This window comes from Bos grunniens, chromosome 5 (assembly GCF_055505025.1).
Source record: "Bos grunniens cultivar Pamir isolate PY7600 chromosome 5, Bosgru_T2T1.0, whole genome shotgun sequence".
Classification (NCBI taxonomy): Eukaryota; Metazoa; Chordata; class Mammalia; order Artiodactyla; family Bovidae; genus Bos; species Bos grunniens.
Window position 1 is genome coordinate 116001215 of NC_141169.1, and position 22388 is coordinate 116023602.

General features: G+C 49.6%; 1 protein-coding gene across 3 annotated transcripts in view; it reads left to right on the forward strand.

Annotated features, from left to right (window-relative positions):
- The window catches only part of LOC147373223 (1-acylglycerol-3-phosphate O-acyltransferase PNPLA3-like), a 34829-nt gene extending 12441 nt beyond the window's left edge, over positions 1-22388 (forward strand). The window contains exons 6-10 of one of the 3 annotated variants that reach the window (XR_015164624.1): positions 699-899; positions 3711-3831; positions 8765-8869; positions 10382-10520; positions 22023-22388. Coding sequence is in view for 2 of the 3 variants with exons in the window: in XM_086403202.1 (XP_086259328.1) it covers positions 699-899; positions 3711-3831; positions 8765-8869; positions 10382-10388 (434 nt within the window). In the remaining variant the exon portion in view is untranslated. Of the gene's footprint in view, positions 1-698; positions 900-3710; positions 3832-8764; positions 8870-10381; positions 10605-22022 lie in introns of those variants that run through there. The other 2 variants (XM_086403202.1, XM_086403201.1) reach the window with 2 other exon arrangements.

The window sequence follows — 22388 nt, forward strand, 5'->3', positions numbered from 1 at the left end:
AGCCCCTGGGCTTTTAACCTGAGGTTGGAAGCGAGAGGTGAGCCCGGGGAGGTGTGGGCATCCAAGTCTACCCGTCCCACCGTCCCCACGCAGCGTGAGAGCAGCAATCACCCACGGGGATCAGCCCCTGAGCCCTGGCACCCAGGGCAGGGCCAGCACAGACTCTCCAACCTGTGGCTTCTTCTCAAGGTCGGGTGACGGAAGGGTGCCATCTTTGATATCAGACCTGGGTTTGAATATCTCTCTGCCGCGTGTCGGCTGTGTGACTTTAGGCAAATCCCTTCACCTCTCTGGCTTCTGATTCCTCAGCGTTCAGCTGGGAGCAGCTGCATGGGTCGTGCAGGGCCTGGAACACTGGGCTTCTCGAGTGGTTCAGTTGTTATGAATCATCCTTTCCTCTGAACCTCATGAATCCACATGTGGCTCTAGAGCCCACACGGCTTGTGCGTGACAGAGCCAGCTGCCCGCCTCATCCGTCCCCTTCCAAGTACCACCCTGCGCTCTCCCTGTTAGGACTGGTGGTCCCTGTTCGAGGTGGAGCAGGGGGGATCCCAGGCGGATTATTCCCAGGTGGATCCACGCTGCGTACCTATAACAGGCCTGTTAGCTTCCTCCAACTGGGTGGGCAGGTGGCTGGGCGAGTAGTGGCCCTGCAGACTGAAATCGCCTGATGGGTTTTGTTTCCATGCCCTTCGCAGGCATCCGTGAGGGGCCCCATCCGTGCCTGAGCGCGTCCCCCGCAGAAGCAGAGTCGGAGCCCAGGAGCCTGGAGCCTCTTCTGGGTGTGGCCACGTGGGAGGCGGGGCCTGAGGCAGTCGAGCTGCTGGACCACCTGCGCCTCAGCGTGCTGACCTGGGACGAGGGCGTCCTGGAGACCCTGTCGCCCGAGCTCAGCATGGGTACTGGCTCTGGGGGCGGGGAGGCGGGGGGTGCAGAGGAGGCGGTGGTCAGTGACCCTTTCAGAGGAGGAAGGGCGGCTTCCCCGTGAGCTGTGGAGGAAGGTCCTGCTGCTGCCCCGGGAGAAACAGGGCAGAGCGACCAACGCTCGTTGGTCGGGACCCCCACCTCCGCGCATGGACCTCCCATCCCCCTGGGTCCTTGCTCTGTCTCCCTTCCCATTTAGTCATGGCCAGAGGAAAACAAATTCCAACTGAGTTTTTATTTCATTTATCTATTTATTTTTAACACCAAAAACATTTTATATTGGGGTAGAACTGATTTACAGTGTCCTGATATTTTCAGGGGATCAGTGAAGGAACTCAGCCATACAGGTATCCATTCTGTCAAACCCTCCTGCCACCCAGGCTGGCACATAACATTGCAGCTGGGTTGTTTTTTTTTTTTTAATCTAATTCATTTTTGGTTGCACTGGGTCTTCGTTCCGTCTAGCCAAGGCTATAGTTTTTCCAGGAGTCATGTATGGATATAAGAGTTGGGACTATGAAGAAAGCTGAGCGCAGAAGAATTGGTGCTTTTGAACTGTGGTGTTGGAGAAGACTCTTGAGAGTCTCCTTGGACTGCAAGGAGATCCAACCAGTCCATCCTAAAGGAGATCAGTTCTGAATACTCACTGGAAGGACTGATGCTGAAGCTGAAACTCCAATACTTTGGCCACGTGATGTGAAGAGCTGACTCCCTGAAAAAGACCCTGATGCTGGGAGAGATTGAGGGCAGGAGGAAAAGGGGATGACAGAGGATGAGATGGTTGGATGGCATCACCGACGCGATGGACATGAGTCTGAGCAAGCTCCCGGAGTTGGCAGTGGTCAGGGAGGCCTGGCGTCCTGCAGTCCATGGGGTCACAGTCAGACACGACTGGCTGACTGAGCTGAACTGGGTCTTGTTTGCTGTCCCTGAGTGAGCAGGGGCTACTCTTGGTTGTGGTACCCAGGTTCCTCATTGCGGTGGCTTCTTTTGCTGCGGAGCACAGGCTCCAGCTGCAAGGGCTCTGTCACTGCATCGCGAGGGTCAGTAGTTGTGGCACACAGGCTTAGTGCTCGACAGCATGTGGAGTTCCCTGGACCAGGGCTAGAACCCATGGCCCCTGCGCTGGCGGGAGGACCCTTATCCACTGGACCACCAGGAACGTCCTCTAGCTGAGTTTTGAGTTAACCTGCTGTGCTCTCTGCTCAAAAGTCCAAACACACTGGGTTTCTAGGGGGCCTCCTGGGGTGGCCCATTCTTTGACGATGCTGTTTGCTCTCTGTCCTCCCATCTAAGAGTCTTCTCTCTCTTGAGGAGCCCCTCCTAACGTCTTCCTCCTCCCCAAACCACAGTTTTGAACCTTCACTGAAGGTGATGTATCTTATCGTGTCATCACAAACTATCTGATGGACAGATGAGTGCACCGTCCAGTTTCCAGTCAGGCATTTGGGGAAAGTGAAGGAAATGGCAACCCAGTCCAGTCCTCTTGCCTGGAGGATCCCATGGACGGAGGAGCCTGGTGGGCTACAGTCCACGGGGTCGCAAAGAGTCAGACACGACTGAGCAACTTGACTTCACTTCAAAGCTGACTTATTGGAAAAGACCCTGATGCTGGGAAAGATTGAGGGCAGGAGGAGAAGGGGGCGACAGAGGATGAAATGGTTGGATCGCATCACTGACTCAACGCACATGAGTTTGAGCAAACTCTGGGAGATGGTGAAGGACAGGGAAGCCTGGCGTGCTGCAGTCCACGCGGTCACAAAGAGTTGGACACAACTGAGCCGCTGAATAAAACAAAGATGAAAGGGATGCCGTTTCTTGCCTTAGGTACTAATGCCCTAGGATTCGCACTGACCAGCAGCTGCTCAGGTTATTGTGATCTGAGGCATGGTGAGGTCATCACAAAGGGGAAAATAGAAGGCTAGGGGTCCCAGGTGGCAGAGTGGAATCCAATTGCAGATGCAAAGAAAAGCTCATGAAGCCTGGGCTGGCGAGATTTGAGACAATTGTGTCTGCCTCCAAAAGTAATTTAAAGAGGTAGTGAAGTGGGATTTCCATTCTGGAAGCCTCAGTGCAGTGCCTAAGAGTCAGTGCAGCTCTCAAAGCACGGAGCCCAGGTTCAATGCCTGGTCCAGGAACTGGATCCCACATGTCACAGCTAAGACCCAGCACAGCCAAATGAATTTAATAAATAAAAAATAAACGAAGTAAAATGTAGTAGTGAAAGCTGCTCAGTCGTGTCCAACTCTTTGTGACCCCGTGGATTGTAGCCCAGCAGATGCCTCTGTCCATGAAATTCTGCAGGCGAGAATACTGGAGTGGGTTGCCATTCCCTTGTGCAGGGAGTCAGTTTAAAGGAGACTCTTTCAAAGGGAACTTGTGTCCTGTCGGCGATCCAAGGGCTATCTAGACACATTCCACATCTGACCTCATTTGTGATAGCTTCTGATTCCTTCCCTGCTGACTCAGATGGTCAAGGACCCACCTGCAATGTGGGAGACCTGGGTTTGATCCCTGGGTTGGGAAGATCCCCTGGAGAAGGGAACAGCTACCCATTCCAGTATTCTGGCCTGGAGAATCCCATGAACAGAGGAGCCCGGCAGGCTACAGTCCATGCGGTCACAAAGAGTGGGGCACAACTGAGAAACTTTCACGTTCACTTTTTCACATTCTGATTGCTTAGCTGCCAGGATTGGTAGGATTTATAGAAATTCCAGGCACCAGTTGGGGAAGGTGGCTTGGTTTTTACGCTGGTGGGAAACAGACCTCCAACTTGTGTTTTTCAGCACTGAGGAAGGCAGTCAGAAACCCAGATGGGTACAGAAACAGGATTTGCAACTTCTTACCAGTTAAGATCATGTCCTACGTGATGCTGCCCGTGGAGTCTGCCATCGCTGTGGTCCAGAGGTGAATGCTTTCCGTGGCTTTCTGGCTTCCTCTCGGGGCTTGGAGGTAGGGTGAGGATTCAGTGAGAGGAGTCACGCTGGGCGCTCAGCCCAGAGCCTGGCTCCTTGCACATCTGGGTGGAGCTTGCCGTCTGCGTGGAACACCCTGGAAAGGTGCCTGGTCGGGAGCCCCTGGCCACCCCAGTTCCTTTCCCATTGCTCCCTCAGGTTTGTGGCTTCTTGTAGGTCTGCGTTTTGGGGAGGGAGGGGGATTTATTCCTGTGTGTTGGAAGGATCCCGAGGCCTACGCTGTGTGGCTGCTAGATTCCCGGGCATGGTTTTCCCTCTGTTTTCTTCAGATTTTCTTTAGTGTTTATTTTCTTTTTGCAACGTAGTCAGCATGTCTTTCAGTCTGTCTTTCTAAAAGTCCCAAAGTGAAAGTGAAGGTTGCTCAGTCATGTCCGATTCTTTGTGACCCCATGGACTATACAGTCCATGGAATTCTCCAGGCCAAGAATACTGGAGTGCATAGGCTTTCCCTTCTTCAGGGGATCTTCCGAACCCAGGGATCAAACCGGAGTCTCCTACATTGCAGGCAGATTCTTTACCAGCTGAACCACAGGGGAAGCCCAAGAACCCTGGAGTGGGTACCCTTTCCCTTCTCCAGCGGATCTTCCCCACCCAGGGATCAAACCGGGTGGATTCTTTACCAACTGAGCTATGAGGGAAGCCCCTAAAAGTCCCAGCCATCCTTCAAAATCCGGCTCAGTTCTCTGGCTCTGCTGGACCTCCCAGATCACTCCCCAGCCCTGCCAGTCAGCCACCTGCCTTGCCCTGGGAGGAGGGCTGGCTGCTCTGGCATAGTTTTTCCTTCCTTTTCCTTTGTGTTAAAAAAGGACTCTGATAACTTCTTTGATTTGTGTATTGTGCTTGTGCTTGGTTTTCAGACCAGGATGCACGTGGGCTTCTCTAGTCGTGGCGAGCGGGCTTAGTTGCCCTGGGGCGTGTGTGATCTTAGTTCCCTGACTGCCGTGGACCAGCCCCGGCTGATCCAGGGTATTTGAAGCGGGGACGGCGTCAGCAACCTATTTATTTAAATATTTTATCAAAGATATAAAGAGTAATAGGATGAGGATAGCTCAGTAGGAAAATTTAGTGGAGAAAAGAGGCTGAGTAGCTTGGTTTACACAGGAGACCAATAAAACTTCAAAACAAGAAGTTTGCACCACTTACGTAGGCCGCAGGCGTCCTTCCGTTCTCCCGAAGGAGAGGAGACACAGGCCTTCCCGGTCGGATCTTGGAAGCCCAGGCATAATTAGCAAGCGTGGCGGGTTCCGCGCTCCAGATGGAGACTCAGCCAGAATTTGAGAGAGAGAGCGCCATGGGGAGACCAAGTTTCAGTGAACAAGGCCCGCACTTTATTTTCCAAAGTAGTTTTTATACCTTAAGTTGTGCATAGAGGATAATGGGGGACGGGGTGGAGTCATGCAAGGACAGCAGTTCCTGGTCGTAATCGAAGCCAGGCTTTCAAACTTATCATATGCAAAAGTTCAGGTGAATTACATCATCTTCTGGCCAGGAGGCCTGTTAACATTTTAAGAAACTTATCTTTCTCTAAAGGTGATTATTCCAAAGTCAGGCACCAGCCTCCAAAAAAGCATTGGACAAAGCTGCATTCCTATAGGGCAAAGGTGAGGTGGGCTCAATCAAGAAAAGAATTAACTCAAGGGTCCAAGGTTACACACATTGAGGCTACTACTTACATTTCTATACACCCATTCTATCAATCAATACACTGCCAAGGACACAGTAGGTAAGGAGTATGGAGACTTAGCAGCAAACCTTGGCCCAACAAGTGAAAAACCCTTCACCAATACAATTTCTAATCAATCTTTTGTCTACTCAAAGGAATCTGTGTTTAGACAGTTTAGAACACCTCCTGCCTCTCACAGTTGGGAGGCTCTGAACAATCACATGTGGCCGGAAAAACCTATTCAGGCAGGCTAGAGGATTTCCAAAGGAGTTTGTAGGTTGAAACACTGTCACACCCAGGAATTATTAACTAGAGCTGTAAGCTAACTCTTTTTTCAGAGAGAGGTAGTGGGGGACAGCCCCCCGTAAAGTCAGAGGTGTAGGTGAAAGCACAAAGCAGAAAGTAGGCAGACTCTGGTTTTGGGGGTAGACGCTCAAGAATTTCCAGGGGGACTCCTGAGGCTCGATCCCGCCTTTGCGTATGCCGAGCCTCCTTCCTCATGACCTTTGTCATGGGTGGAGCTCCTCACGCTGGCTCCCGGCAGTGATAGAATTCCAGTTGAGCTATTCCAGATCCTGAAAGATGATGCTGTAGAAAGTGCTGCACTCAATATGCAATATGCACTCAGTATGCAATATGCCGGCTCCCGGCACCTGACCAGGAATTGAACCCTCGTCCCCTGCAATGGAGGGCAGATTCTTTACCACTGGGCCACCAGGAAGTCCCTTGACATTTTTTTTTTTTTTAAATCTTTTTAACACCAAAAACATGTTTATAGGAGTATAGACGATTAGCAATGTTCTGATAGTTTTGGGTGAACAGTGAAGGAACTCAGCCATACATATACACGTATCCATTCTCCCCCATATCCCCCTCCCAAGCAGGTTGGCACATAACATTGAGTAGAGTTCGATGTGCTATACAGTAGGTTTTTCTTTCTTTCTTTCTTTCTTTAATGCAGGAGACCCAGATTTGATTCCTGGGTTGGGAAGATCCCCTGGAGAAGGGAATGGAAACCCACTCCAGTATTCTTGCTTGGAGAATCCCAGGGTCAGAGGCTCCAGTCCATGGGGTTGCAAAGAGTCGGACACGACTGAGCAACTAACAGTTTCACTTTTAAAGAATATTTCTTTATTTTTGGCTGTGCTGGGTCTGCGTTGCTGTTGGGCTTTTCTCTAGTTGCGGTGAGTGAGGGCTGCTCTCCAGGTGCAGGCATGGCTTCCCACTGCAGCGACCTCTCGTTGCTGAGCACGGGCTCTCGGGCACGTGGCTTCAGTAGTTGCGGTTCCCGGGCTGGAGAGCACAGGCTCAGTAGTTGTGGTGTGCCGGGGTCCAGCCCCGGCTGATCGAGGGTATGCGAAGCGGGGACGGCGGTGGCGAGGATCAGGATACAATAGCTTCAGTTAGATGTTAACTAAAGATGTAAAGAGTAATAGGATGAGGATAGCTCAGTAGGAAAATTCAGTGGAGAAAAGAGGCTGAGTAGCTTGGTTTACGCGGGAGACCAATAAAACTTCAAGACAAGAAGCTTGCACCACTTACGTAGGCCGCAGGCGTCCTTCCGTTCTCCCGAAGGAGAGGAGACACTGAGGCCTCCCCGGTCGGATCTTAGAAGCCCAGGCATAATTAGTAAGCATGGCACGTTCCACGCTCCAGATGGACACTCAGCCAGAGTGAGAGAGAAAGCAATATGGGGAGACCAGTATTTCGAGAAACTGATCCCAATTCTTTATTTTCCATGGTCTACTTTTATACAGTGAGATGTTATGCAAAAGTCACATGGGGTCAGCAGTCCTGACTTTTATCAAAGTCAGGTGCTTCATACCAATGTATACAGAGGTCTTAGGGGTGTTACATCATCTTCTGGCCAGGGGGCCTGCTGACAATTTATGACCCTCTCCTTGTGACAGCGGTCAGTCAACCAGGACACTTATTTCTCCAGGGGTGATTATTCTTAAAACAGACACCACCCAAATAAACTTACATTCCTATAGGGTGAGAGTGTAGTGGGTTTTAGTTAAGAAAAGAATTTACTTAGCCTAAGGTCTAACGTGATTAATATCAAAGGTTAATACTTATTTCTTCTATATATTCGTTAACATGTGTAAGGGCAGGGGATGTGGAGACTTAGCAACAAACATTGGCTCAACAAATGAAAAACCCTTCACCAATACAATTTCTAATCAGCCCATTATACTTATCCTAATAGTTTTCTAACTTTTCTAAGGAACCTGTTTCTAGAAGGTTTAAAGCATCTCATGCCTCTCATGGTTGGGAGGCTGTGAGCAATCACATGTGGCCGGACAAGCCTGTCAGGCAGGCTAGAGAACCTTCAGAGGAGTTTGTAGGTTAAAACGCTCTTGTCACGCCCAGGAGTTTTTATTAACTGGAGCTCTAGGTTAACTCCTTCTCCGAAAGAGGTGGTGGGGGACAGCCCCCCGTAAAGTCCGAGGTGTAGGTGGGAGCACAAAGTAGTAAAGCAGGCAGGCTCTGGTTATGGGGGTAGATGCTCGAGGATTTCCAGGGGGACTCCTGAGGCTCGATCCCGCCTTTGCGTATGTCGAGCCTCCTTCCTCATGACCTTTGCCATGGGCGGAGTGCCTCACTCTGGCCCCCAACAGTGGTGCATGGGCTTAGGTGCTCCTCAGTGTGTGGGATCTACCTGGAGCAGAGCTCGAACTCATGCTTCCTGCATTGGCAGGCGGGCTCTGCCACTGAGCCACCAGGGAAGTCCTCCGCTGACATTTCTTGAAGCCCGAGACGTGGGGTCCTTTTTGTGTCCGGGGTGTTGGAAGCCTGGAGGGCAGAGGTCAGGCCTCCTTGGCAGCTTCCTCTGCGGGCACGCACATGGCCGAGCACCTTCGATGTGGGGGCAGGGGATAGTGTCTCAACCAGAAGATGCTGTGTGCCAGGGTCCATGTTGCCCCAGAGGACTGGGCTCTGGGAAGACCCAGGCCTTTTATCTCCGTGTAAGTCCTTTGAGCTTTCCTGAGTCCAAAGTGGCCTCATTTTGCTTTAGGCTTTTAGGTGGGTTTGCCTTGCGGCATTTATCAGCTTGGGGTTAGAAGTGACCCTGGCAGTACCTGAACGACGGTACTGGCGTCAGGTGTCTGCCTTCGGGGTGGGTTTCTTCTTGTCCTTTCTGCTGTGGCTCGTCTTCACTCACGTACGAGGTGTGCGTGTCTGCGTTTCCATCCTGCAGACTGGTGACGTGGCTTCCAGACATGCCCGGCGACATCCAGTGGCTGTGGTCGGCCACCTCCCACGTGTGTTCTCAAGCCATGGCGCGTCTGCTCCCCGCTTCCAGGTAAGTGATTTGGTTGTGGGTCTGGGGGTCCACCTGGCACCCTCTTATCTGCTCAGGCCTCACGCACCATCCTAGGAATGTCATCAGACCCCAGAGAGGGGGCAGGGACCGTGTCCCCTGGTGCCAGAGGCCCTGCCTTACAGGAGGCCGCTGGGCCCATCAGAGGTCCCAGTGTACCTGCTGGAAGCCAGTGACTGAGACTCCCCTGCAGAGAGTGTGCTGAAGCCCGGGGAGGTGTGTCCATGGAGCGTAATTTTTAAAAAGTTGTTTATTTAGCTGGGCCAGGTCCTACTTTCAGCATGTGGGATCTTGAGTTGTGGCGTGTGGGCTCTACTTCCCTGACCAGGGATCGAACTCCAGCCCCCTGCAGTGGGATCACGGAGTCTTAGCCACTGGACAGCCAGGGAAGTCCCCCACTGAGCCCATTTTGAGGGCAGAGGAGGGGGGAGCTGGCTGATGGAGCAGGAGCAGGGCCAGTGGACAGGTAGCATTGGTTTGCCTAAAGGGAGTGGCTGTGGGTACCGGTAGCACAGGCAAGGGGTGAGGCAGGGAGAGAGGGGCAGGGCCCCTCTGTGTGTGTGTCTGCGTGTGTGTCTGTGTGTGAATGTGTGCGTGTGAATGTGTGTGCATCTGTTAATGCAAATTCCTGTCTCACCTTAGACCCCCTGAATCCTGGTCTCTTGGGCTGGAACCCGGCCGTCCACACTGTTAACATGGCCCGGGTACTGCTGCCACCACTTCCTGAATTCTGAAAGCTAATGAGGAGCAAGAAGGGCCTGGTCCCAGAAATGATTCTGGGACTTTTGTCCTGAAAGTCGTGGACCTCGGCTTCCTCCCCCGTTCCCCGGGGGTGAGCCTCCTCGCCCCATTAGGTGTCTGTGAGGCTTTGGGAGTCCCCAGCTCAGTCCTGAAACGTGGCAGGTGCCTGGGAGATGAGCCTCCAGTGTTTCTATTAACAGACATGGAAGGTTTAAAGTAGGGATGGAGGGGTCTGGCTTGTGCTGGGAAATGACAGCAGTGGGCTTGCGGAGGCCGGATCCCCAGAGAGGGCAGAACTGGCCCATCGAGGGGAAGGGCTTGCTCTCCAGAGAAACTGCAGGGCTGAGTGCTGTTCATAGGCTCAAGTCAGAAGGATGATAGCAGCTGGGAGGCGCTGCTGAGCTCCAGGCTGGTCGGCAGGCAGGAGCAGAGGTGGGGGGGATGGTGGTGTGGCTGCAGAGGGCCACCCTGGCAGGTGAGCTGGTATGCCTGGAGGTGACCGATGGGCTCCTCCGGGCCTGTACACGTCCAGTGGGAGGTGTCCAGGTCGCTTGGAGGGCCACAGGTTTGGAGGCCTGGGATAGTGGTGTCAGCCAAGCACGGGGATGGGGGATCCGAGGAGGTGGTGAACTTGGGCTGGGCCACCCTGCACACCACAGACGTGTGACAATGTCTCCCCTCCTGCATCTCCACAGACACTGCAGACCAGAGCGGAAGGTCGCCGGCTGAGTCAGAATTCTTTGTTTGTTTCAGATCCTAAATCCCAGCAAGCGGCCAACGGCCTTCCTCCACAACCAGGACACTGTGGGCGTCGCTGGGCTCTCTGCTCCTCCGAGGACCCGGACACCCACCCAGTGGACGTCCCGCAGAGGCCAGAGCTGACAACTATGATGTCCGCAGAATGACCTGTGTGCTGAGTTTGTAGTGTCCTGAAACCAAAGGCAATCTTTCTGTCTAACAAAAAGCTAGGAAGCTACTCTTGGTGTGCGCGGTGGGTGCAGAGCTCAAGCATATCCAGGATATGAGTCTCTACGTATCGTTGGCTCGGTTGGGAAACTCCACGAGGGAGCCCGGCGTGGGGGCATCTGTGGCTGACTCGTCACCCACTCGGCTGTCCCAGGGCACGTTCCTAGGGTGACTGGTGTTTGGATCGGGGTCCTTACCGGGGGGCACTGGGCTACCCTTTGTGCAGTCTCGGGGGTTGAGGGGAAGGGCTGTGGTCCCATCTCTCCGTACAGAAAGCAACCTGTGTCGGGCGAGGTGGGGTGCCATCCTCCCAAGGACACCCCTGGTTTCGGGGGGCATTACGAGGTGGTAACGTACGTGTGCTCTGGTACATCTTGCTGCTGCTGCTGCTGCTGCTAAGTCGCTTCAGTCGTGTCCGACTCTGTGTGACCCCATAGACGGCAGCCCATTAGGCTCCTCTGTCCCTGGGATTCTCCAGGCAAGAATACTGGAGTGGGTTGCCATTTCCTTCTCCAATGCATGAAAGTAAAAATGAAAGAAGTTGCTCAGTCATGCCCGACTCTTAGCGACCCCATGGACTGCAGCCTACCAGGCTCCTCCGTCCATGGGATTTTCCAGGCAATAGTACTTCCCTATCCTAAATATTTGGTGGCGTTATATTAAACATAACTTTCAGCAGGCACTGAGAGAGGGCATCAGAGGGCAGACAGATGGAAACCACAATCACAGACAACAGGCCAATCTGATCACACGGACCACAGCCTTGTCTAACTCCATGAAACTAAGCCGTGCCGTGTGGGGCCACCCAGGGCAGACGGGTCATGGTGGAAAGGGCTGATGGAGTGTGGTCCACTGGAGAAGGGAATGGCAAACCACTTCAGTCTTCTTGCCTTGAGAACCCCATGAACAGCTTGAAAAGCCAAAAAGATAGGACACTGAAAGATGAACCCCCCAGACTGGTAGGTGGCCGATATGCTACTGGAGATCAGTGGAGAAATAACTCCAGAAAGAATGAAGGGATGGGGCCAAAGCAAAAACAACACCCAGTTCTGGATGGAACTGGTGATAGAAGCAATTTTCGATGCTGGAAAGAGCAATATTGCATAGGAACCTGGAATGTTAGGTCCATGAATCAAAGCAAATTGGAAGTGGTCAAACAGGAGATGACGAGTGAATGTCGACATTCTAGGAATCAGCGAACTAAAATGGACTGGAATGGGTGAATTTAACTCCGGTGACCATTATATCTACTCCTGTGGGCAGGAATCCCTCAGAAGAAATGGAGTGGCCATCATGGTCAACAAAAGAGTCCAAAATGCAGTACTTGGATGCAATCTCAGAAACGACAGAATGATCTCTGTTCCTTTCCAAGGCAAACCATTCAATATCACAGGAATCCAAGTCTATGCCCCAACCAGTAACGCTGAAGAAGCTGAAGTTGAACGGTTCTATGAAGACTTACAAGACCTTTTAGAACTAACACCCAAAACAGATGTCCTTTTCCTTATAGGGGACTGGAATGCAAAAGTAGGAAGTCAAGAAACACCTGGAGTAACAGGCAAATTTGGCCTTGGAGTCCAGAATGAAGCAGGCCAAAGGCTAATAGAGTTTTGCCAAGAGAACGCACTGGTCATAGCAAACACCCTCTTCCAACAACACAAGAGAAGACTCTACACATAGACATCACCAGATGGTCAACAGCGAAATCAGATTGATTCTATTCTTTGCCGCCAAAGATGGAGAAGCTCTATACAGTCAGCGAAAGCAAGACCAGGAGCTGACTGTGGCTCAGATCTTGAACTCCTTATTGCCAAATTCAGACTGAAATGGAAGAAAGTGGAGAAGACGACTAGACCATTCAGGTATGACCTAAATCAGTCCCTTATGATTATACAGTGGAAGTGAGAAATAGATTTAAGGGCCTAGATCTGATAGAGTGCCTGATGAACTATGGATGGAGGTTCATGACATTGTGCAGGAGACAGGGATCAAGACCATCCCCAAGAAAAATACAAAAAAGCAAAATGGCTGTCTGAGGAGACCTTATAAATAGCTGTGAAAAGAAGGGAAGTGAAAAGCAGAGGAGAAAAGGAAAGATATAGCCATTTGAATACAGAGTTCCAAAGAATAGCAAGGACAGATAAGAAAGCCTTCCTCAGCGAACATGCAAAGAAATAGAGGAAAACAACAGAATAGGAAAGACGAGATCTCTTCAAGAAAATCAGAGATACCAAGGGAATATTTCATGCAAAGATGGACTCGATAAAGGACAGAAATGGTATGGACCTAACAGAAGCAGAAGATATTAAGAGAGGTGGCAAGAATACACAGAAGAACTGTACAAAAAAGATCTTCATGACCCAGATAAATCACGATGGTGTGATCATTCACCTAGAGCCAGACATCCTGGAATGTGAAGTCAAGTGGGCCTTAGGAAGCATCGCTAAGAAAAAAGCTTGTGGAGGTGATGGAATTCCAGTGGAGCTATTTCAAATCCTGAAAGATGATGCTGTGAAAGTGCTGCACTCGATATACCAGCAAATTTGGAAAACTCAGCAGTGGCCACAGGACTGGAAAAGGTAATTTTCATTCCAATCCCAAAGAAAGGCAATGCCAAAGAATGCTCAAACTACCGCACAATTGCAGTCATCTCACATGCTAGTAAAGTAATGCTCAAAATTCTCCAAGCCAGGCTTCAGCAATATGTGAACCATGAACTTCCTGATGTTCAAGCTGGTTTTAGAAAAGGCAGAGGAACCAGAGATCAAATTGCCAACATCCGCTGGATCATCAAAAAAGCAAGACAGTTTCAGAAAAACATCTATTTCTGCTTTCTTGACTACGCCAAAGCCGTTGACTGTGTGGATCACAACGAACTGTGGAAAATTCTGAAAGAGATGGGAATACCAGACCACCTGACCTGCCTCTTGAGAAATCTGTATGCAGGTCAGGAAGCAACAGTTAGAACTGGACATGGAACAACAGACTGGTTCCAAATAGGAAAAGGAGTTCGTCAAGGCTGTATGTTGTCACCCTACTTATTTAACTTATATGCAGAGTGTATCATGAGAAACCCTGGGCACGATGAAGCACAAGCAGGACTCAAGATTGCCAGGAGAAATATCAATAACCTCAGATATGCAGGTGATACCACCCTTATGGCGGAAAGTGAAGAAGAACTAAAGAGCCTCTTGATGAAAGTGAAAGAGGAGAGTGGAAAGGTTGGCTTAAAGCTCAACATTCAAAAAACGAAGAAAATGGCATCCGGTCCCGTCACTTCATGGCAAATAGATGGGGAAACAGTAGAAACAGTCACTGCCTTTATTTTTCTGGGCTCCCAAATCACTGCAGATGGTGATTGCAGCCATGAAATCAAAACTTGCTTACTCCTGGGAAGGAAAGTTATGACCAACCTAGACAGGGTATTAAAAAGTAGAGACATTACTTTGCCAACAAAGGTTCGTCTAGTCAAGGCTATGGTTTTTCCAGTGGTCATGTGTGGATGTGAGAGTTGGAATGTAAGGAAAGCTGAGCGCAGAAGAATTGATGGTTTTGAACTGTGGTGTGGGAGAAGACTCTTGAGAGTCCCTTGGACTGCAAGGAGATGAGTCCTGAATTTTCATTGGAAGGACTGATGTTGAAGCTGAAACTCCAATACTTTGGCCACCTGATGTGAAGAGCTGATTTGAAAACACCCTGATGCTGGGAACAATTGAGGGCAGGAGAAGTGGATGACAGAGGATGAGATGGTTGGATGGCATCACTGACTCAATGGACATGGGTTTGGGTGGACTCTGGGAGTTGGTAATGGACAGAGAGGCCTGGCGTGCAGCGGTTCACGTGGTCACAAAGAGTCAGACACGACTGAGCGACTGGACTGAACTGAACTGAACTGATATTGAACATAAAGGATTCTTAAAATCTGTTGAATTATCTATTATGAGAATCAATAAAATATTCAGAGAAGAAGCCTTGAAAATAAAAATCCAGCGCATAAGACACTCACCCTGGCACCTGCCTCCCCCTCCCCCCGCCAGAGCTCTAATGGAGACGAGCAGGAGGCAGGCATGCACCGTCTCTCCAGGGTGGTAATCTGTTGGCAGGCACAGATTACATGGGCCCACTGCCCCGTGTAATATGACCCAAGGAGCAATGTGGCGTGTGTTTTGCTTATTTATGCATTTGAGGATAACAAAAAGGAAAGGAACAATCAGCTCAAATCCTACTTGTAGGCGTGAAAAATCGCAGCTGTCACCCACATCGTGTAGGTGTCCTGGAGCCGAAGAACCAGCAGGGCCAGACAGAGCACCGCACTGTGAGGACAGCAGGCAGGGGCTGCCTGTGAAAACACAGGGTCGGCTCGCAGTGCAGGGAAGTGTCCCATGGGGGCTCCTGGCTGGCTCCTCACGTTTCTGAGGTCTCCTGTGCTGGTAACCCTCACTTCCCGAGTGAGGAAGGCTGAGTGGTGGGCTCTCTGGCCACCTGGGCCCCAAGTCAAAGCACTGTCCCCTTGCTGAGCTGACCTGGACTCCTGGTGACACCCTCACACCTTCCCTGAGCCCGGTGCTCGGGGTCCCAGTGGCTTTCTCTCCCAGAACCATGGCCCGGATCTAAACACATGCAACCCCACCTTAGCAGCATTTTAAAATAACCAAGACACTTCCATTTAGATAGTATTCTCTGCACTGGGTCTGACGTCATCGTAGGGAAAAAGATGTGTTAAGATAGGATTACATGGGACTTATTTTCTTACTGTCTGTGATTATTCCATCTTCTTACCATCAGCATGTGTTTTATTAATTCGTTTCAAACGTGCACTAAGACGAGGAAGTGTATTACTGTTTCTTAGGAATATCCCGGGTTCCGCCTCACTGGTGCCTTGTCTCCTCCTCATTGGCTGACCCCAGGCCACCCCCCGACATCCTCACCGCCCCCCAGGCCCTCACCTCTCCAGCACTGCGGGTTTCTCATCAGCGTGTAAAACATTCTCAAGTTTCTCCCACCTTGTCAAATATTGATGATCCGCTCGGTACGCGGGGATGCTCCAGTATCAGGAATCATTGGTGTGCAGTGTGATTCATGCCAGGGAGCAACCGTCTGTTTGGTTAACAGATAGCAGAGCCTGCTGAGAAGCATGAGCCCAGTCTTGCTAAGGAAATAAAATGTGTGTGTAGAGTGGAGACTGAAAGACTGTTTGCCCGGTTACCGACGGTGGTTACCATGATGCCGTTCCCTGTAATTACATTTTATATTAAATTTCTGCGTTCATCAGGATATAATTCATAACAAATGTGATTGTTCAACTGCTTCCCCGTGTCTCTGCATCCTTCGCGCTGTGCTGCTTTCCTTGCCTCATGGCCAAGCTCCTTTAATCTCTTCTGGGACCCCCCACCCGATCCCTAAGCAGGTTCACGGGTCCGCTGCCCCAGATGGGCCACGCCAGGCCAGGCGGCCTTCGCGTGCTCTGTCCTGAACACTGAGGCCCAGACCCTCCTTCCTCTGGGACCCCAGACTCCCCGATTTCACCCTGGGAACCCAGCTCTTCCCCAGGGCCTGGACATGCTGCTCTGCGGAAAGCATCCAGCCACCCCTGGGGAGGCCTCGCTCACTGAGGACTCTCCAGTCTCTGGTTCAGGGGAGAGCCCTAACACCGCCCTCCTGTATCAGGTGGCCAAGGTATTGGAGTTTCAGCTTTAGCATCAGTCCTTCCAAAGAACACCCAGGACTGTTCTCCTTTAGGATGGACTGGTTGGATTTCCTTGCAGTCCAAGGGGCTCTCAAAAGTCTTCTCCAACACCACAGTTCAAAAGCATCAATTTTTCAGTGCTCAGCTTTCTTTATAGTCCAGCTCTCACATCCATACATGACCAGTGGAAAAACCATAGCCTTGACTAGATGGACCTCTGTTGGCAAAGTAATGTCTGTGCTTTTTAATATGCTGTCTAGGTTGGCCATAACTTTCCTTCCAAGGAGTAAGCATCTTTTAATTTCATGGCTGCAATCACCATCTGCAGTGATTTTGGAGCCCAGAAAAATAAAGGCAGCCACTGTTTCCACTGTTTCCTCACCTATTTGCCATGAAGTGATGAGACCGGATGCCATGATCTTCGTTTTCTGAATGTTGAGCTTTAAGCCAACGTTTCCACTCTCTTCTTTCACTTTCATCAAGAGGCTCTTTAGTTCTTCTTCACTTTCTGCCATAAGGGTCGTGTCATCTGCATATCTGAGGTTATTGATATTTCTCCCGGCAATCTTGATTCTAGCCTGTGCTTCCTCTAGCCCAGCATTTCTCATGATGTACTCTGCATATAAGTTAAATAAGCAGGATGACAATATACAGCCTTGACGTACTCCTTTTCCTATTTGGAACCAGTCTGTTGTTCCATGTCCAGTTCTAACTGTCGCTTCCTGACCTGCATGTAGGTTTCTCAAGAGGCAGGTCAGGTGGTCTGGTATTCCCATCTCTTTCAGAATTTTCCACAGTTTGTTGTGATCCACACAGTCAAAGGCTTTGGCGTAGTCAATAAAGCAGAAATAAATGTTTTTCTGGAACTCTCTTGCTTTTTCGATGATCCAGTGGATGTTGGCAATTTGATCTCTGGTTCCTCTGCCTTTTCTAAAACCAGCTTGAACATCAGGAAGTTCACGGTTCACATATTGCTGAAGTCTGGCTTGGAGAATTTTGAGCATTACTTAACTAGCGTGTCAGATGAGTGCAATTGTGCGGTAGTTTAAGCATTCTTTGGCATTGCCTTTCTTAGGGATTGGAATGAAAACTGACCTTTTCCAGTCCTGTGGCCACTGCTGAGTTTTCCAAATTTGCTGGTATATTGAGTGCAGCACTTTCACAGCATCATCTTTCAGGATTTGACATAGCTCAACTGGAATTTCATCACCTCCACTAGCTTTGTTCATAGTGATGCTTTCTAAGGCCCACTTGACTTCACATTTCAGGATGTCTGGCTCTAGGTGAATGATCACACCATCATGGTTATCTGGATTGTGAAGATCTTTTTTGTACAGTTCTTCTGTGTATTCTTGCCACCTCTCTTAATATCTTCTGCTTCTGTTAGGTCCGTACCATTTCTGCCCTTTATTGAGCCCATCTTTGCATGAAATGTTCCCTTGGTATCTCTAATTTCCTTGAAGAAACCTTTGGTCTTTCCCATTCTATTGTTTTCCTCTATTTCTTTGCATTGATCGCCGAGGAAGGCTTTCTTATCTCTCCTTGCTACTTTTTATAATTTATGGCTATAATTTGTGGGGTCACAAAGAGTCAGACGCAACTTAGTGCCTGAACAACAACAGCAAGAACCCCAAACTCTTAATTTATCGCTCTCACACCCCCTCGCCTCTTTGGTGACCATAAGTCTGTCTTCTGTGTCTGGGAGTCTGTTTCTGTTTTGTATACAAGTTCATTTGCATCATATTTTCGATTCCGTGTATAAGTCAGATCATGTGGGATTTGTCTTCCTTTGTCTTCACTTGGTGTGATAATCTCTAGGTGCATCCGTGTTGCTGCACATGGCATTGTTTCACTCTTTTCTAATGGCTGAGTGATATTCCATTGCATATATATACACCACATGTGTATGCATTCATCTGTTGATGGATATTTAGGCTGGTTCCGTGTCTTGCATAAGCAAAGTTTCTGTCTGCCTTCCCCCACTGGAGACTAAATATAGGAACATACAATAGCCAGACCACGCATCAAAAGAGAATTCTGACATATGTAGCAACCAGCCAAGGAAACCAACCCAGCATCTGAAGTAACTGGCCCCGGACACCCGCCACAAGGGGAGTCAGACTTGTAGGCGGTCAGATCACTATCTCTAGCAACCGGTCCAGGAAGCCAAACAATAACCCGGTGACAGCCATCCTCACAAGACCAGGATCTGTGGGCAGAGTCTTTGCCGTCTGAGCCACCAGGGAAGCCCTGATCACCGACAGCTTCCCCAGTTTTTGTCTTGCTTCCAACTTAGAACCAGAGAAAGTCAAATACACTTCAGTGCTGTTCAGTCCAATCACTGAGTCGGGCCCGACTCTTTGTGACCCCATGGACTGCAGCATGCCAGGCCTCCCTGTCGATCACCGAGTCCCGGAGTTTTCTCAAACCCATGTCCATTGAGTCGGTGATGCCATCCAACCATCTCATCCTCTGTCATCCCCTTCTCTGCTTGCCTTCAGTCTTTCCTACCATCAGGGTCTTTTCCAATGAGTCAGTTCTTTGCCTCAGGTGGCCAAAGTATTGGAGTTTCAGCTTCAACATCAGTCCGTCCAATGAATATTCAGGACTGATTTCCTTTAGGATTGACTGATTGGATCTTAAAATTGGTTAAAATTGGAAATTTTACATTCTGCATATTTTACCAGGATTGGAATAAAAAAGAAGGTCTTCCTGATGATCCCGTGGCTAAGACGCTGCCCTCCCCATGCAGGGCGCTGAGGTTTGATCCCTCCTCAGGGAACTAAATCCCACAGGCTGTTAATACAACTGAGAGTTCAAGTGCCTCAACGTGCCTCACGTGCCTCAACTAAGCGTTCGCACACTGCACCTAAGATCCCTTTGATGCTGCATTGAAGACCAGGGGCTGCAAGATGAATCAGTAAATACTTAGAAAAAACGCAGCCTTGTGTGATGGGCGCTTCTGTGTAAAGACGCCTCATGTGACGCACACATGACTCACGGATGTGGAACTGCCACTGGTGCCGTTCCTAAGCTCACTGACACGCCATCGTCTCCACAGTGAGGCCGGCACAGCCTTCTTGAGCTTGGCTGTACCAGGGGGCCCTCAGCTCTATGCCTGGGGACCATTTTAAGCTGGAAAATCGCCAGCAAAGGGCACCACAATGTGAAACAAAGAAGTAAACCGATGACAGAAAGGACCCTTGTTTATAGCAGGGACTGAGACAGGCAGGCACAGCAGTTCGGCCACAGCTGGGAACGGCAGGTATGGGGCAACTTGAACGTTTTGGCCGCTCTGCAGATACCCATGAATGGCCCAAAACAGAGCTGTTTGCATTAATCTGGATTTATAAATATGCTCCAGTGAGTTCTAGGCGAGTTTGTGAATACAGAACCATCAACAGTGAGGATGGCTGAGTGTTTCTTTCCTTTCTGAGCTGGTCTCTCCTCTGTGACTTTCTCACTTGTCTCCTAGCCAGCGGTGAGGCTGTTTCCTGCCCAATAAGATGAACAATCCTAGGACTGTTCCTCCTGAAGATTTATAGGCCAGGCAGACCTACCCCGACATTTGCAAGTGGCATGGGTTTGACCCATATCCCAGTGGGTCTGGGACCAAAAGTTTTCCCAGGATGTAGGACTTTCAAGTGCCCAAAGCAGGGAAGTCCCTGGCAAAGTGAGCTGAGTTGGACTTTTTATATATGTGTGTGTGAAAAAGATCTAAAGGTTTTAAATCTATTTAATATGGCTGAAAGTTGAAACCTTAGTCAATGCTTTTATCAAGATAAAACTATTGGCAACTCTACTGGCCCACTCTCACCTAGCTGCCAAAGTAAAGAGTAACAGGTTTCATGCCTTAGAGTCAGGCCAGTGAACTAACCAGCTTAATAGCAACAGGTGTTTCTTAATACCACAAAGTGTTCCTCAGTCTTTGGGTACTGCTGCAGCTGCTGCTAAGTCGCTTCAGTCGTGTCCGACCCTGTGCGACCCCATCGATGGCAGCCAACGAGGCTCCCCCGTCCCTGGGATTCTCCAGGCAAGAACACTGGAGTGGGTTGACATTTCTTCTCCAATGCATGAAAGTGAAAGTGAAAGTGAAGTCACTCAGGCGTGTCCAACCCTCAGCGACCCCATGGACTGCAGCCCACCAGGCTCCTCCGTCCATGGGATTTTCCAGGCACGAGTACTGGAGTGGGGTGCCATTGCCTTCTCCGAGTCTTTCGGTACAGCGACTGCCAAAACAGCCCACATTTGATCAGGATACCATGATATTTAGGACATGAAGTTCAGCAGGGAGTGGACACTTGCTATTTCTGGGTAACACTACTGTTCGCCATGTACCTTACTTGGCCCCAGACTACCAGACAGAGCTTTGACCTGGTCATTCCTAAATGCTTTGACTGGCAGTCAGATTCTTGTTCCGGGAGCAGTTCTAGCAAGTCATAACGGGGAGTGGTGGGACTCCGGGGACCCGATGTGCCAGTGGCATCTGGAGTGGGGCCAGTCTTGTGGAGTGAGCCCTTCACCCATGGAGACCGTGTTAACTCTGGGTAACAAGCGTCAGAACTGAACGCAATGTTGGACACCCAGCTGGTGCTTCTGAGAGTTGTTGAAGTGGTGTTGGAAAAGTTGTCAACATAATTGATGTCAGAAGCTTGGTGGGGAAAAACAGCATGAAAGTGTTATTCCCTCCATTGTGTCTGACTCTTTGCAACCCCATGGAATGTAACCCACCAGGCTCCTCTGACCATAGCATTCTCCAGGCAAGAACACTGGAGTGGGTAGCCATTCCCTTCTCCAGGGGATCTTCCTGATCCAGGGATCAAACGCAGGTTTCCCTCCTTGGCAGGCAGATTCCTTACCGTCTGAGCCACCAGGGAAGCCCATAAAACAGCTTAGCGTCAGGAATTCCCACAAAGTGTTAACATAGGTTAACACTATGTGCCATCTCTGCAGGGTGCAAGGGTTCAATCCCTGCTTGAGGAACTAATACTCTGCAAGCCTTGCAGTGTGGCCAACAAAAACCCCGCAAAACAAAAACTGCCTCCCCTCACACAGCGGGATTGCTTAAAAGGAGTTCCTGGGTTACCACTTCCTGGTAGGTTTGAGACCTTGGGTAGAATAAGCTCAAGACGTGGTGATTCGGATCATCATTTCGGTTTGGAAACAGCTCCTCCTGCCTCTTGCCTCCCATAACTTCCATTGGAATCACTGAAATGAACAGAATTTTAGGTATCAGCATTATTTCACGCTTTAGTTTATTTAATAATGGACTTTGGCTCTGGAAAACTTCTCATATGTCCAAGGATATATATTTACCCAAAAGTTCAATGATAGATTACCAAAGTTGATATAGTTGTAGACTTACTGCATAAGGGCCTCCTTTTGGAGAATATTCCCAGCGTGGGAGTAGTGGTTTGCCGCCCTCTTGTCAACGTGGCATGCCAGGCTCAGTCACTGGCTTAGGCTGTGAAGTCCTCATCTCCCTTTCTTTACCCTTGGATGTGTGGCAGAAATATCAGCATTGCCTTGTTTCCCATCCGTAGTCTGGATATTGTGAAAATGGTGTCAGTATCCGGCCTTAAAATATATTTGTGTACTCATTCTCCAAATAAGAGAAGTATTTTGAATTTTCTGTTTAATCCATTGGGAAGTAAAGAAATATCTCATCTCCCTCTTTAAATTTATAGCAGGTGCTAATGCTTTTAAAGACCCAGCCGTGTTACAATTTCCCCTTTATTTCAGTTTTCCAGGCGCGTCTCCAATAATGAACTCTTACATGGTGGCACGTAGTACGGATGCAGGACGGAGCCTGACCACTTTGGCAGAGCAGGTCACGTGCTGTCTTCCCTTCCGTCCTTAAAATGTGCATTTATATCACATACAGGTTTGACACCGAATATTGAAAAGCAAAGTAGGATCTGCTACAGGTCCCTTTAAATTTTATAGAAAGCATCGAGATTTTTAAAAGGTTACTTAAATGTACACTATCTTAAAATACTTGACTGTTGTCAATAAAGTGTTAGTATTTGTGAAAGTATTAGTCCCATTCAGAAATATATCTTATATTTCCTGGAAATTTGTGGCATAATAAAGCATATCCAGAGGTTA